The sequence below is a fragment of the Podarcis gaigeae genome, assembly GCF_964106915.1.
Source record: "Podarcis gaigeae genome assembly, chromosome: 3".
NCBI lineage: Eukaryota > Metazoa > Chordata > Lepidosauria > Squamata > Lacertidae > Podarcis > Podarcis gaigeae.
The window spans coordinates 117,484,941-117,499,570 of NC_139680.1; the positions used below are offsets into that span (position 1 = coordinate 117,484,941).

At 48.4% G+C, this 14,630-nt stretch overlaps 1 protein-coding gene across 5 annotated transcripts in view; it reads right to left on the reverse strand.

The window, feature by feature from the left end:
- Nucleotides 1-9,537: 9,537 nt before the first annotated feature.
- Nucleotides 9,538-14,630, reverse strand: part of LOC310841950 (uncharacterized protein C8orf74 homolog) — a 78,185-nt gene continuing 73,092 nt past the window's right edge. For all 5 annotated transcript variants that reach the window (XM_083733722.1, XM_083733720.1, XM_083733721.1 and 2 more), the window contains one exon: nucleotides 9,538-10,496. In XM_083733722.1, the coding sequence (XP_083589848.1) occupies nucleotides 10,131-10,496 (366 nt within the window). In that variant the 3' untranslated portion in view covers nucleotides 9,538-10,130. The remainder of the gene's footprint in view (nucleotides 10,497-14,630) is intronic.

The following is a 14,630-nucleotide window of genomic DNA, read 5'->3' on the forward strand; positions in this document are numbered from 1 at the left end:
GACTACAGTTCCCATCATCCCTGACTGCTGGTCCTGTTAGCTGGATGATGGGAGTTGTAATCCCAAAACAGCTGGAGGGGCAAGTTTGCCTGTGCCTGGTGTAGACAATCAGATGCCTCAATGGGAACCATGGAAGCAGGATCTGAGCACAAGAGCCCTCTCCCGTCCTGTGGATTCCAGCAAGTGGAATTCAGAAATGAGAGCATTGCCATCACAGCTAAAAGCCATTTCTCCAAACTAAAAAGCAGCAATTGCATTCCATTGACTGCCCTTCTCCCGCCAATCTCAGGGGAAATCCATGCCATGGAATTGAGGTGGGTTAAACTGGCATTCTCTGGGAACTGGTAGCTGAAACCCTACTGCTCATTTCACAGCAGGGACAATGGTACCATCTCCCGGGTAGTTGTCCTAAATGGCCTCGGCCCAGTAGACCTGAAGGAGCGTCTCCACCCCTATCATTCTGCCCGGATGCTGAGGTCCAGCTCTGAGGGCCTTCTGGTGGTTCCCTCCCTGCGAGAAGTGAGGTTACAGGGAACCAAGCAGAGGGCCTTCTCGGTGGTGGCACCCGCCCTGTGGAACACCCTCCCATCAGATGTCAAGGAAATATCTATCTGACTTTTAGAAGACATCTGAAAGCAGCCCTGTTTAACGAAGGTTCCCCCCCCTTGCAAAATTACAACAAAAATTACAAACATTGAATCCAAAATAAAACAGTACAAACAAGATAAAACAAAACAAAACACGAGAAAAAACACACACAAACAAACAAAAAACAAAAGCATACTTCTATAAATAAAACCATTTCATCATTCTAATCATTATGTACATATATACATATTGACTTCCTTACTTTGTTCTAAGACCTTGAAATTTCTACTCTTTCTAAATTGTTGTGTCTAATGTAGATTACCTCTATCTTTATACTTTTTGCACCATTTGTCTCTTTATTTAACCCTGCAAAGCTTCATTCGTTACATATGCTTACTCCAGGGGTTTTTTTAATGTTTGATGTTTTATTGCATTTTTAATATTTTGTTGGAAGCCGTCCAAAGTGGCTGGGGAAACCCAGCCATACGAGTGGGGTATAAATAATAAGTTGTTTGTTTGTTTGTTGTTGTTGTCAATCTTTTTCTCAGCGGGGGACGTGGTGTATGTGTGTTACGTTAGCATGCAAGTCTGAGTTAAACTGCCGCTTTTATTTTGGAAAATAAAATCCAAAACCCTGTTAACAAAATAGCAAAACAACTTTTGGGTTCTCCAGAAAGAGTGGAGGATTGACAGGGCTCAATGATCAGCTTGTCTAGAAGTAGCCTCAGATGTTCCAAGGAGGGCTGGGAAGTTGCTGTCTGCAATGAGGCCTTCAGGATCCTAGCAAGACATAAGAGAAGAAACTTTCCCTCTCTGGCACATTTTTGCAGCAGTGGCTCTACTATGAAGCAATTGGAGGCAGCGCCTTCCAGCGGTGAGAGCCACAAAGAGGGAGGGAGACAGGATAACCTGCCCAGTGTGGTGTAGTGGTTAAGAGCGGTAGTTTCGTAATCCTGGGTAACCGGGTTCGCGTCTCCGCTCCTCCACATGCAGCTGCTGGGTGACCTTGGGCCAGTCACACTTCTGTGAAGTCTCTCAGCCCCACTCACCTCACAGAGTGTTTGTTGTGGGGGAGGAAGGGAAAAGAGAATGTTAGCCGCTTTGAGACTCCTGAAGGGGAGTGAAAGGCAGGATATCAAATCCAAACTCTTCTTCTTCTTCATGTGTATGGCATGATCCACCAGTTGGGCTGGAGAAGAAATTCAATTCAGTTCACGCTGACAGTCAATCATACCCAATTTGCAATTTCCAAGACAACCCACAAACCAAAACACAGCCATCTTCTGAAATGCCCACTTCTCTGAATTTTGCGATGCAGTTCTCCAGCCAAGCAAAATTGCAGATAGTTGGGTAAAGTGTGCATGTTGTTGTTTAGTTGTTTAGTTGTGTCCGACTCTTCGTGACCCCATGGACCAGAGCACGCCAGGCACTCCTGTCTTCCACTGCCTCCCACAGTTTGGTCAAACTCATGTTGATAGCTTCAAGAACACTGTCCCACCATCTCGTCCTCTGTCGTCCCCTTCTCCTTGTGCCCTCTATCTTTCCCAACATCAGGGTCTTTTCCAGGGAGTCTGCTTTGTAAGATGCTTTCTAGCTTTGTCATTTGCCAGGAGGTGATGGGCCCAGTGGCCATGATCTTAGTTTTGTTGATGTTGCGCTTCAGGCCATCTTTTGCGCTCTCCTCTTTCACCCTCATTACAGTAAAGGTCTTTTAATACTTTCAAATATTTCAAGGGCTTTCAAGGGCTTCAAGGGCTTCACATGGAGGAGGGAGCATGCTTGTTTTCTCTTGCTCCAAACCATTGGCTTCAAGTTGCAAGAAAGGAAATTGTGACTGAGCATCAGGAAAAGATTTCTGATGGTAAGAGCTGTTTGACAGTGGAAGGTGATAGACAGCCTTCTTGATAGTCCAGCTCTCACTTCCATACATCACTACTGGGAAAACCATAGCTTTAACTATACGGGCCTTTGTCAGCAAGGTGATGTCTCTGCTTTTTAAGATGCTCTCTTGGTTTGTCATCGCTTTCCTCCCAAGAAGCAGGCATCTTTTAATTTCATGACTGCTGTCATGTGCATATGTGATGTGCATATGTCAGTGCAAACAACATGCATACATGCATTAGGGACGATTGCTTTGCAAAAAACGCAAAAGAAGAATTGCACGCAACAATGCATACATTTGAAATGCTTCTGAATTTTCACAATGACCGTCACAAGTTCACTTGCAGAAGCTCATTCGAATTGTCAGGGGCTGCACCAAGATCCCTGAAGCTAGAGGAGTGGAAATTCTATTTTACTTTAAAATAAAAAAATTACCCATCATTCAGGTCCATCTGCAGCCTATATGATTGCCGTGCAGACTGCTGTGTTAGTAATCATGAGGCATCATTACATCACCCTTCCCGGATAGTCGCTGGAACATGGCCCATGTGTGTCAGTGCATCCCTGGAAGATCATTTCCTTGAATCTTGAGAATCGTGTGGTGATCTCCACCTTCCTCCCTAATACCCTTGATTGCCAGCCCCAGAATTTCAGGAGTTAAAACCCTTGTCAGCCAAGAAAGGAAATGTTGTGGATGCTGCAGCCTTCGGATCAGGACTCTGCAAAATATCTACTCATAAGAAGAGCAGCTTAGTTCTGCTTTCAGAGTTGCCTGCAAATGTGTTGCGTTCCAGCAAATCGTGTTTTCTGCTTCTCCAGAGAGCGAGGGGCGAACCGATGGATTCAAATTGTAAGAAAAGGAGTTTCCAACTAAATCTCAGAAAGGACTTTCTGTTGGTAAGAGCTGCTTGACAGTGGAGCGGATTCCCTCCCTGGACTCTCCTCCTTACCTTGGCAGTTTTAAAGCAGAGGCCGTGGGCGCTTTAGCTGAGATTCCACAATACACAAAGCGCAACAGGCTGGAAATTTTACTGGTTATTTCCTATTGTAAAGGTCTAGCCCAGTATGTGCAACATATACAGTTCATATGTACGGTGTATAACTTATGAGGCTAATTCCAATATAAATACATGTCTTCTTTTCTTTTTTCTTTTCTTTTCTTTTCTTTTCTTTTTGCTTCTTCTGTGTAACACAGTCCTTAGTTTACTTAAAAGAAGTAACCAACAGGAAATAACCAGTAAAATTTTCACAGTTATTATCATTCAGCCTGTTGCGCTCTTTGTATTGTGACAACTCTATTGCGCAGCAAAGTATTGAACTTGTTTTAGCTGAGATTCCTGCATTACAGGGGGTCGAACTAGATAATAATAATAAAAATTATTTATACTCTGCCCTCCCAGGCCAGAGCCGGGCTCAGGGCGGCTAATACCAGTAAAATTACAGTAAAGACATAATGGGGGGGGGGGGACACACCAATTTAAAATACAGGTTAAAATGCAATTTGAAATGCAGCCTCATTTTAAAAGTCAAAACCGTAAGGGGAGGGAAACATAAGGGTCAGACTGAGTCCAAACCAAAAGCCAGGCGGAACAGCTCTGGCTTGCAGGCCCTGCGGAAAGATGTCAAGTCCCGCAGGGCCCTAGTCTCTTGGTGTTCCACCAAGTCGGGGCCAGTACTGAAAAGGCCCTGGCCCTAGCTGAGACCAATCTAACCACCTTGCGACCTGAGACCTCCAACATGTTGTCATTTGTGGACCTTAAGGTAAAGGGACCCTGACCATTAGGTCCAGTCGCGGACGACTCTGAGGTTGTGGCGCTCATCTCGCTTTATTGGTCGAGGGGGCCGGCGTACAGCTTCCGGGTCATGTGGCCAGCATGACTAAGCCGCTTCTGGCAAACCAGAGCAGTGCACGGAAGTGCCGTTTACCTTCCCGCTGGAGCGGGACCTATTTATCTACTTGCACTTTGACGTGCTTTCGAACTGCTAGGTTGGCAGGAGCAGGGACTGAGCAACGGGAGCTCACCCCGTCGCGGGGATTTGAACCGCCAACCTTCTGAGCAGCAGGCCCTAGGCTCTGTGGTTTAACCCACAGCGCCACCCACATCCTTAAGGTCCTATAATTCCATGAAAGAGGTCAATCTTTATCAAAGGCCTCTCAAAGCTGGGTTTGCGGCCTCCTCTGGGACAAGTCCACTATGTGAGACATTAGCCATACAGATCCTCCTGCTCTCCCAAGTCAGAAGACTTTCTCCTGCTGTAATCAGGGAAGGCAATATATTTTCCCCGCCTGAGCTGCAGAGGCAGGACTCCCGCTGTGCTAAAGGAGAAGGACTCAAGGCACGACACTCGTGTTTTCCTGCCAGATCTTGCCACTGGAGGTGGCTTGGGCTGCCGAGGCGAAGGAGCGGATGTATCCAGAGCTGTTTCCTGCCTGATAACAGAAGCCGGCCCCTCGAGCCGGATGTTATGAGCCCTGGTGCTGCCTTCATGTTTAAGCAAAGGGCTGAGGAGGAGAAATCACGGCTTGTTTATTCTTCAAGAAAAATAGCCGCCCCCTCTTTCTCTCTCTCTCTTTCTTCCTCCTCATGAACACACGTAGAGGCTCCGTTTGGATTTATCTCAGTTCCTCATCCCCCCCCCCCCGATTTTATATTCTGCACTGAAGTTTTTTTTAAAAAAGTGCCCGTGAAAATCCACCAGCATTTTAGCACGAGTGTCTCTCCCAATAACACACATTTTTGTACCAACACAGATTTTGGAGAAAGCTGCAAGTACTCCTCTTTCTCCTGGCTTTTGATGCTTGAGGTGCAACGTTGTTAAGATCCACCTCATTTGCATGGTTATAAATTGTTTTTAACTTTGTTTTTAATGCTGTAACCTGCTTTGGGACTTTAGGGAGAAGGGTGGGGAATAAATACAGTCAGACCTCTTCTTACATCCGCCTCTGCTTACGTCCATTTCGCCCAACGTCCACAGCAAACCCAGAAGTAACTGGCAGTTTTGCCGCTGGTCACGCATGCGCAGAAGTGGCGACCGCCGTTCGCGCATGCACAGAGCGGCGGTTGCTGCCAGCGCCTGCCCACAACAGCACCTCTCCCAGCAACCTGTTTCAACCTCCAGACGGACCTCCGGAGTGGATTATGGTCGCAAGTAGAGGTTCCACTGTAATTGGGTAAAGGTAAAAGAGCCCTGGATGGTTAGGTCCAGTTAAAGGCAACCATAGGGTTGTGTCGCTCATCTCGCTTTCTGCCCAAGGGAGCCGGCATTTGTCCACAGACAGCTTTCCAGGTCATGTGGCCAGCAGGACTAAACCACTTCTGGCACACAGAGGACTGTGACAAGTGCCAGGGCGCACAAAAAAACACCATTTACCTTCCCACCACAGCAGTACCTATTTATCTACTTGCACTGGTGTGCTTTCGAACTGCTAGGTTGGCAGGAGCTGGGACAGAACAACGGGAACTCACCCCGTCGTGTGAATTTGAACCGCCAACTGATCAGAAGTGGCTTCGTCATGCTGGCCACATGACCCGGAAGCTGTACGCCGGCTTCCTCGGCCGTAAAGCGAGATGAGCGCCACAACCCCAGAGTCGTCCGCAACTGGACCTAATGGTCCCTTTACCTTTACCTTTTAGGTTTGGGTCCTACCTTAAGGTCCATAAATAGCAACACCCTAGAGGTCCCAAGCCCTAAGGAAGTTAGATTAGCATGAACCAGAGCCAGGGCCTTTTCAACTCTGACTTCCGCCTTGTGGAACGCTCTGTCTCATGAGACCAGGGCCCTGCGGGATCTGATCTCTTTCCGCAGGGCCTTTAAGACAGTGTTGTTCCGCCTTGCCTTTGTCTTGGAATCAGCCTGATCCCCTCCCCCTCTTTTCTTTCTCCTTCTGTGATGGAACCCCTATTTGGGGACTTCCCTGGCTTTTTTCTGGCCCACGTAGGACCAGTCTGGATAGTTAGCCTTGGTGAAGACTTGACGTTTTCATCCCCCAAAAGTTTTTGAGTTTCTGCTGAAATGAGGCTGCATTTTAAGGTTGCATTTTAATCTTGTTTTTAAGTTGTATTTCAATCAATTGTTTTTATACCTGGTGTTAGCCGGTCTTGCCTGGGGAGGGTGGGGTATAAATAAAATTTCTTCTTCTTATTATTACCCACCGAAGCAGCAGAAAACGACAGGATCTTCCCTGGGACAGCCCCTCTTCGAAGATGGCTATCATGTCATATCACACCCTGAAGTCTAAGGGCCAATTCCCTGGGGAACAATGTCTCTTCCTGGAGGTTCTTCATGCCGTAATTAACAAGGCTGGCTAAATCACAGAGGTTGCTCCTCAATTACCTTCATTAACTGCGGCACCGCTGTTTGAACACAGAAACTGGAAAAGAGCCTGGAAAAGAGAAGACTCAAGGGAGATATGATAGCCATCTTCAAATTCCTCAAGGGCTGTCACATGGAAGATGGAGCAAGCTTGTTTTCTCCTGCTCTGGAGGGTTGGACTTGAACCCATGGCTCCAAGTTACAAGTAGGGAGATTCCGACTAAACATACACAGAAACTTTCTGACAGCAAGAGCTGTTTGGCAGTGGAACAGACTCCCTTGGGAGGTTGTGAATTCTCCTTCCTTGGAGGTTTTTAAGCAGAGGTTGAATCATAGAATCATAGAAGAGTTGGAAGAGACCACAAGGGCCATCGAGTCCAACCCCCTGCCAAGCAGGAAACACCATCAGAGCACTCCTGACATATGGCTGTCAAGCCTCTGCTTAAAGACCTCCAAAGAAGGAGACTCCACCACGCTCCTTGGCAGCAAATTCCACTGTCGAACAGCTTTTACTGTCAGGAAGTTCTTCCTAATGTTTAGGTGGAATCTTCTTTCTTGTAGTTTGGATCCATTGCTCCGTGTCCGCTTCTCTGGAGCATCAGAAAACAACCTTTCTCCCTCCTCTATGTGACATCCTTTGATATATTTGAACATGGCTATCATATCACCCCTTAACCTCCTCTTCTCCAGGCTAAACATGCCCAGCTCCCTTAGCTGTTCCTCATAAGGCATCTTTTCCAGGCCTTTGACCATTTTGGTTGCCCTCCTCTGGACACGTTCCAGTTTGTCAGTGTCCTTCTTGAACTGTGGTGCCCAGAACTGGACACAGTACTCCTGGTGAGGTCTGACCAGAGCAGAATACAGTGGCACTATTACTTCCCTTGATCTAGATGCTATACTCCTATTGATGCAGCCCAGAATTGCATTGGCTTTTTTAGCTGCCGGGTCACACTGTTGGCTCATGTCAAGTTTGTGGTCAACCAAGACTCCTAGATCCTTTTCACATGTACTGCTCTCAAGCCAGGTGTCACCCATCTTGTATTTGTGCCTCTCATTTTGGCGATTGGGTGGGTGGCGATCTGTCAGGGATGCTTTAGCTGAGATTCCTGCCTTGCAGGGAGTTGGACTAGATGACCCTCGGGTCCCTTCCAACTCCTAAGATTCTACGATTCTATTAACATATCCCCATTCAACTGATGCTTCTTTCATCTTCGATATTTCCATCGTATTAGTTCCTTTCCCCATTCCCCAACCACAGACCTTTCCCTCTTATTTCCAGTAAGTTGTGGGTCTTGGGGACCCTGTCACGGTCATCATGACCCTCCCTATGAGTTCTGGGGAGAGTGGGGGTGTTATTTCCTAACCTTGGATCCTAGAACAGTAGGCAAGTAGGATCCTAGAATGCAACACCTGATTGGCTTGCAGGAAAAGACCAATCAGGCTCCAGGAGGAAGTTAATCAGCCTATTAGGCTGGTAGGATCGTAGAATGCGACAACGGATTGGATTGGCCTGCAGGAAAAGACCAATCAGGCTCCAGGAGGGAAGCAGAATCAGCCAATCAGACGGGACTCATTGTGTAAATAATGTATAGAAAAGCCTGAGGTTTGGGGGGGGGGGTAATTCAGTCACTGTTTTACAAGCTGCAATAAAGAGCATGAAATCAGGACTCCGAGTATATTTCAAGGACATTAGTTGTCTCAGGAAGGAAATTGCCCGATCTGCTTGGATTCAGGGCACCAGCCCCAAACAGTCTCTCATCTTCCCCTGAAACCGCATGGAAGGCGAGAGCAAGACTCCCAAGACGATGGCTCAGAAGTCGAAAGCAATGGATGTGGTGTTTGGGAAGGGTGGGTCCCTGAGGCTGACTTACCTTCCTGTTTGATTTGTTTACAAAAGGGCAGAAGCAAGAGGTTCCTAAAGAGGAAGACCTGAGCGGAATGAGAGGTTAAATGCCACTGGATTTGCTTAAAATATCTGGTTTGTTTTACGTGCTTTTAAATTGTGTGTGTGTGTGTGTGTGTGTGATTTACTCCCTACTGCAACATAGTGTGCCAACTCGCTTACTTAGATTTCCAAACATTCTCCCTGAATGCTGAAGACTGGGTTATAACAATGCATTGAAATAAGCAGACTGATCCAGTTTACGTTGATTACACCCCCTCCAATATTTCTCCAATGAAAATAGGGACATCCCATTCCATACCCTCCAACATTTCTCCGATGAAAATAGGGACGTCCCATTCAATACTGTCCAACATTTCTCCAATGAAAATAGGGACGTCCTTCTTCATAGCCTCCAACATTTCTCCGATGAAAATAGGAACGTCCCATTCCATACCCTCCAACATTTCTCCAATAAAAATAGGGACGTCCCATTCCATACCCTCCAACATTTTTCTGATGAAATCAGGGACACCCAAAGGAAAAGGAGGACATTCTGGGATTAAATCAGAAACCAGGATGGTTTCTGTAATAGGGACACTTGGAGGGTTTGTGGTCAGTATGTCTGCAATTGGGATTCTGTGCCCATTATCACCCATAGACGTGGTCTATCCCTTTGAATGGGATGTGTCACATTTTGACAAATTCCCAGCCATGCTCTGTGCGCAACCAGAAGCTGGATCAGGACCGAAGGCAGCGAACTAGCAAATAGGGCTACGCCGGCTTAAGCAGATTGTTTTCAGGATTGCCTGCCAGGGGGAACTCAGAGGGCTATTTAAAACAATGCCCCCACCAAAAAACCACATGCCAGCTTGAGTTGAAAGAAATATTAAATTTTTAAAGTTTTAGTTTATTTGGAACAGTAAAGACAGAGGGAGCTCATGATGAACCCTTTGCAGCATCCAAAACAGTCTCTTCATCCTTCCATAGGCCTGGCGGGAAGAAATTTTGCTGAGAAAGATGGAACGAAGACCTCTGATGTTTTGGTGAATGTTGGCATATCTACATTTAGGTGCACACATCTGTTTGGGTTTCCTTTGTAAATCTCTACCCCTGTGAACAAAGAGACTTAGGCTTTGTTCTCAGTGAGGGAGTTAACCCGTGTCTGGACGAGACAGCTGAAGGCTGCAAGTTGGAGGGGTTCACGTGGAAGAGGGAGAGAAAATTATCTCCATGGAAAATCAGCGTGTCAGAGAGGAAGGCAAGGCCACAAGTTTTCTATGGGATGTATCTGAAGGAAAGTGAGGTCCCACCTGCAGTCTGAAGTGGGGAAGCCCCAGGCACAGATTTACTGTGGCACTGAGACTCCTCCTCGAGGCCAGAGGACGAAGAAGACATGGAAAACAGAACACAGGCATGGGATTGAGAATGTCAGGGCATGCCTGAGAGAACCTGAAGGCTGTCCTCACTTCTTTTTCTTCTTTGACTTCTCGTCTTTTGCAGCCTTCTGCGCCGCCTTCTGCGCCTTCTTCTCCGCCTTCCTCTCCTTCTCCCTCTCCTTCTCCCTCTCTTTCTCCTTCTCCCTCTCCTCCTTCTCCTTCTCCTTAATCTGAGCCTCCAGTATTAACTCCTTCAGTTTCTTCTGCTTGCTGGTCTTCCTCCCATCAGGGCTGTAGGGTGGTGGGTAAGGGGCAGGCGGATTGAGGAGCAAGGCCTTCTTCTGGAGCCGAAGCTGAAGGATTTCAAAGGTGGCCTGGATCTCGTTCTGGATGATATCATGCAGACTCTGGACCTGCGCCTTGATCGCTTCTCGGACAAGAGACATCAGAGTCTGGAAAACAAACACAGGGACATTGTGGCTTCTGACGTTTCCGCTAGACTTAGAATGAACCTGGGCTTGCTGCCTGGGCTTCCAAAATGGTTACCTAGCACAGCAAGGTCGTTTGAGGTTGTTGAGCATGTCAAACTCAACCTCAAATCGTTATTGGCATATACAGTGGTACCTCAGGTTACAGACGCTTCAGGTTACAGACTCCACTACCCCAGAAATTTTACCTCGGGTTAAGAACTTTGCTTCAGGGTGAGAACAGAAATCGTGTGGCAGCGGTGTGGTGGCAGCGGGAGGCCCCATTAGCTAAAGTGGTCCTTCAGGTTAAGAACAATTTCAGGTTAATAACACTCACTTTTTTCCTCCTAGAAAGTAAGGGGAAATGTCTGTGTGTGTTATGGAGCGAATGCCTACGGGTGGCGGGGGGATCTGCTGCAGTCATGAGCAGAGGATCCATGGTTCCCCTTCCTTCCCTCCTCCGTGGCTCACTTTGAAACAGCAAAGCGGGAGACGAGACACTGAGTGGGGAGGAGAGAGGAACAGAGAGCCTGCTTGCTTTAAAGGAGCAAAGCGGGAGAGGAGAGGAGCCGCTTGGCTCCTTTAAAGCAAGCAGGCTCTCTGTCCTTCTCTCCTCCCCACTCAACTCGCTAAGCTGGGGATGAGCGGGGAGGAGGGAGAAAAGCAGAGCCTGCTTGCTTTAAAGGAGCAAAGTGGGAGAGGAGAGGAGCCTTCTCCCCTTATACCCCTCTTCTGCATTATTAGCACCATTCTTCTCCACCCACCCCACGCGTGCTCCTTGTCCCTTGAGTGCTTTCCCTTCCCTCCCCCCTTAAAACGTGGTTACAAAGCACGGATCCACATGGATCCTCAGGATTTTTGCACTGGGGCACCCCAAATTCACCATCAGATCACATAGCATGTCCATGGCTACATCTTGCACCAAAAAAATCACGCACCCACTGTTGCCTGGGGCCGCAGTGGTGCAAAAACGTGGTTACAAAGCACGGATCCACATGGATCCTCAGGATTTTTGCATTCGGCTACTCCAAACTCACTGTCAGATCACATGTCTGTGGCCACAGCATGAACCACAAAAATCATACATCCACTGTTTCGTTTAGAATTTTTTTTTCTTGTTTTCCTCCTCTAAAAACTACGTGTGTGTTATGGTTGGGTGCGTGTTATAGAGCGAAAAATACGGGTAAGTTCTTAACCCGAGATACCACTGTAGACAAAATTCTGAAAGCTTCAGTACAATAAAATCACTCGGCAAAATCGGCACCTAACAATTAAAATGCATTCGCAAATCCTCATTGCATGCTGCAGAAACTTGGCTGCCATCTCCATCTTAATGTGTTCTCCGAGATGTGGAAAAAAGAAAAGCAGGACATTTCCAGATCAAATCAGAAATTAGGACGGCTCCTGTGATTCCGGGACTTTCCCTGAAAAATCGGGACACTTGGAGGGTATGGACAGCCCCCCTTTTGCTGTTAAAATTAGATTCCCACACCTGCTTGCCAAACAGGTGCCTCGTAAACAAACATGGCCGCCGCCGGTCGCCATGTTTGCCCCCGATATTTGCAAGGCCTGCCGCTTCTCAGCGACTAGCTCTGCAAAGGTTTTGACCTTGCACATTCCGAGAAGCCAGGGTGGAGCTTGGGAACTGGCAAGCAGGCCGGGGAGGGGCCGGGGAGAGAGTGTGGGGGCCAATGTGGGTCAGGGAGGCAACGTTTGTGATACTTGTCAGCAGAAGCCGTCAGGCAGCTGTGAGGACTGGCCTCTTGCCAAGCTCCCAGGAGCTGATCGAGGTTGGAGGAAAGCCATTGGATCTTGAGGACGTCCACGGCAGCGGGACCCAATCCCAGGAACCAGGAAGGATGGGTGCTGGGGTTTTTTCTCCATTTGCGCACAGGGTGTTACGCTGAACAACCCACTGAGCGCTCCAGGATAGATGTCTCGGCTCGAGTTCAAAAGGTGACGTTCTCTGAACTCACCAGTGGCCGTTGCTGGCAGCGCATTGAGGCGCACACGTGTAAGCATTAATTGCCAATTAATTCCACTCCGTAGATGGGCTGGCAGTAATAGTAAAAACACGTCGGAGTTTCATTCGGTTTTCTCAAACAGTGCGCTCCCAGGCAGGGAAGCAAGTCTCGGCAAGGAGGAGATTTTCCATCTCGAGGGCGATAAGACGCGTCGCAGCTTGATTATGCAGATCAGGGCTGGGGAGAAAGTTTTGGACGAGGCAGCTACAGATGGAACTCTGAGGTGCTGTCAACAGGCTGCCGGAACCGGGAGACCCAAAGGCCGTAGTTTTGCAATGACTGGAATCTGTGGTGCAAACTGGGATCGACGCACTAGATCCCTAAGTGAAAAGTACCACACCCTGGGGGCCGGTGGGATTACCTAGGAGGCTGCAACGAGGCAAGGGGAAGACAGGGAGATGCTGGAGGTTTGAATCAGGGTGCCAACAGCCACTAATCACTACTGCTAGAGGCAGTGAGCTCCTGAACCCCAGTTGCCAGGAATTGAAGTGTCAAGTTCCAGATGTTACTATTAGCATAAAGGGATGGTGCTGTGGGTTAAACCACAGAGCCTAGGACTTGCTGATCAGAAGGTTGGCGGTTCAAATCCCCGCCAGGGGGTGAGCTCCCGTTGCTCGGTCCCTGCTCCTGCCAACCTAGCAGTTTGAAAGGACATCAAAGTGCAAGTAGATAAATAGGTACCGCTCCTGCGGGAAGGTAAATGGCGTTTCCGTGCACTGCTCTGGTCGCCAGAAGCGGCTTAGTCATGCTGGCCACATGACCCGGAAGCTGTACGCCGGCTCCCTCGGCCAATAAAGCGAGATTAATGCTGCAACCCCAGAGTTGTCCGTGACTGGACCTAATGGTCAGGGGTTCCTTTACCTTTACCTTTAAAGGTACCCCTGACCATTAGGTCTAGTCGCGAACGACTCTGGGGTTCCGGCTCTCATCTCACTCTATAGGCTGAGGGAGCTGGCGTTTGTCCGCAGACAGCTTCTGGGTCATGTGGCCAGCATGACTAAGCTGCTTCTGGCGAACCAGAGCAGTGCATGGAAACACCGTTTACCTTCTCACAGGAGTGGTACCTATTTATCTACTTGCACTTTGACGTGCTTTTGACGTGCTTGGCAGGAGCAGGGACCGAGCAATGGGAACTCACCCCATCACGGGGATTCGAACCGCCGACCTTCTGATCGGCAAGCCCTAGGCTCTGTGGTTTAGACCACAGTGCCACCAGCGTCCCTTTACTGTTAGCAGAGAAAGACCTTAACAGCTGGGGGCGACATTGTGCACAAGATCGCCTTATCCCAAAAGCTGCCCACTCAACCGCTTCGATCCATGGAATTGACACTACTAAAGGTGCCACACAATACCCCGGCCCTCATTTGCTGGCTCTCGGTCATTTGGTGGACTTTGGAACTCCCCGCCTATTGATCTCAAGCAGGCGCCTTCACCATATTCCTTTCGGCGTCTGCTGAAGGCGTTCCTGTTTAGACAAGCCTATCCAGATGCTTAGAAAGACGGTGTGAATTTTGACCTGCTTTCATAGTTTTGTATTAAACTATTGGAGGATAGATGGCGGCTAACAGATTGAGGTTGAATCCTGGCAAGACAGAAGTACTGCTTTGTGGGGATGGGGGAGCAGATGTGGTTGACTCCTGAATAGGGTAACCGTGCCCCTGAAGGACCAGGTGCGCAACCTGGGAGTCATTTTGGACTCACAGCTGTCCATGGAGGCACAGGTCAATTCTGTGTCCAGGGCAGCTGTTTATCAGCTCCACCTGGTATGCAGGATGAAACCCTATCTGCCCGCAGGCTGTCTGGCGAGAGTTGTGCGTGCTCTAGTTAACTCTCGCTTGGACTACTGCAATGCGCTCTACGTGGGGCTACCTTTGAAGGTGACCCAGAAACTGCAACTAATCCAGTATGCAGGAGCTAGACTGGTGACTGGGAGTGGCCACCGAAATCAATAGAACACAGTTCCTGAAAGACCTACAGTGGCTCCCAGTACTTTTCCGAGCACAATTCAACGTGTTGGTGCTGACCTTTAAAGCCCTAAATGGCCTCAGCCCAGTGTATCTGAAGGGGCGTCTCCAACTCCATCGTTCATCCCAGA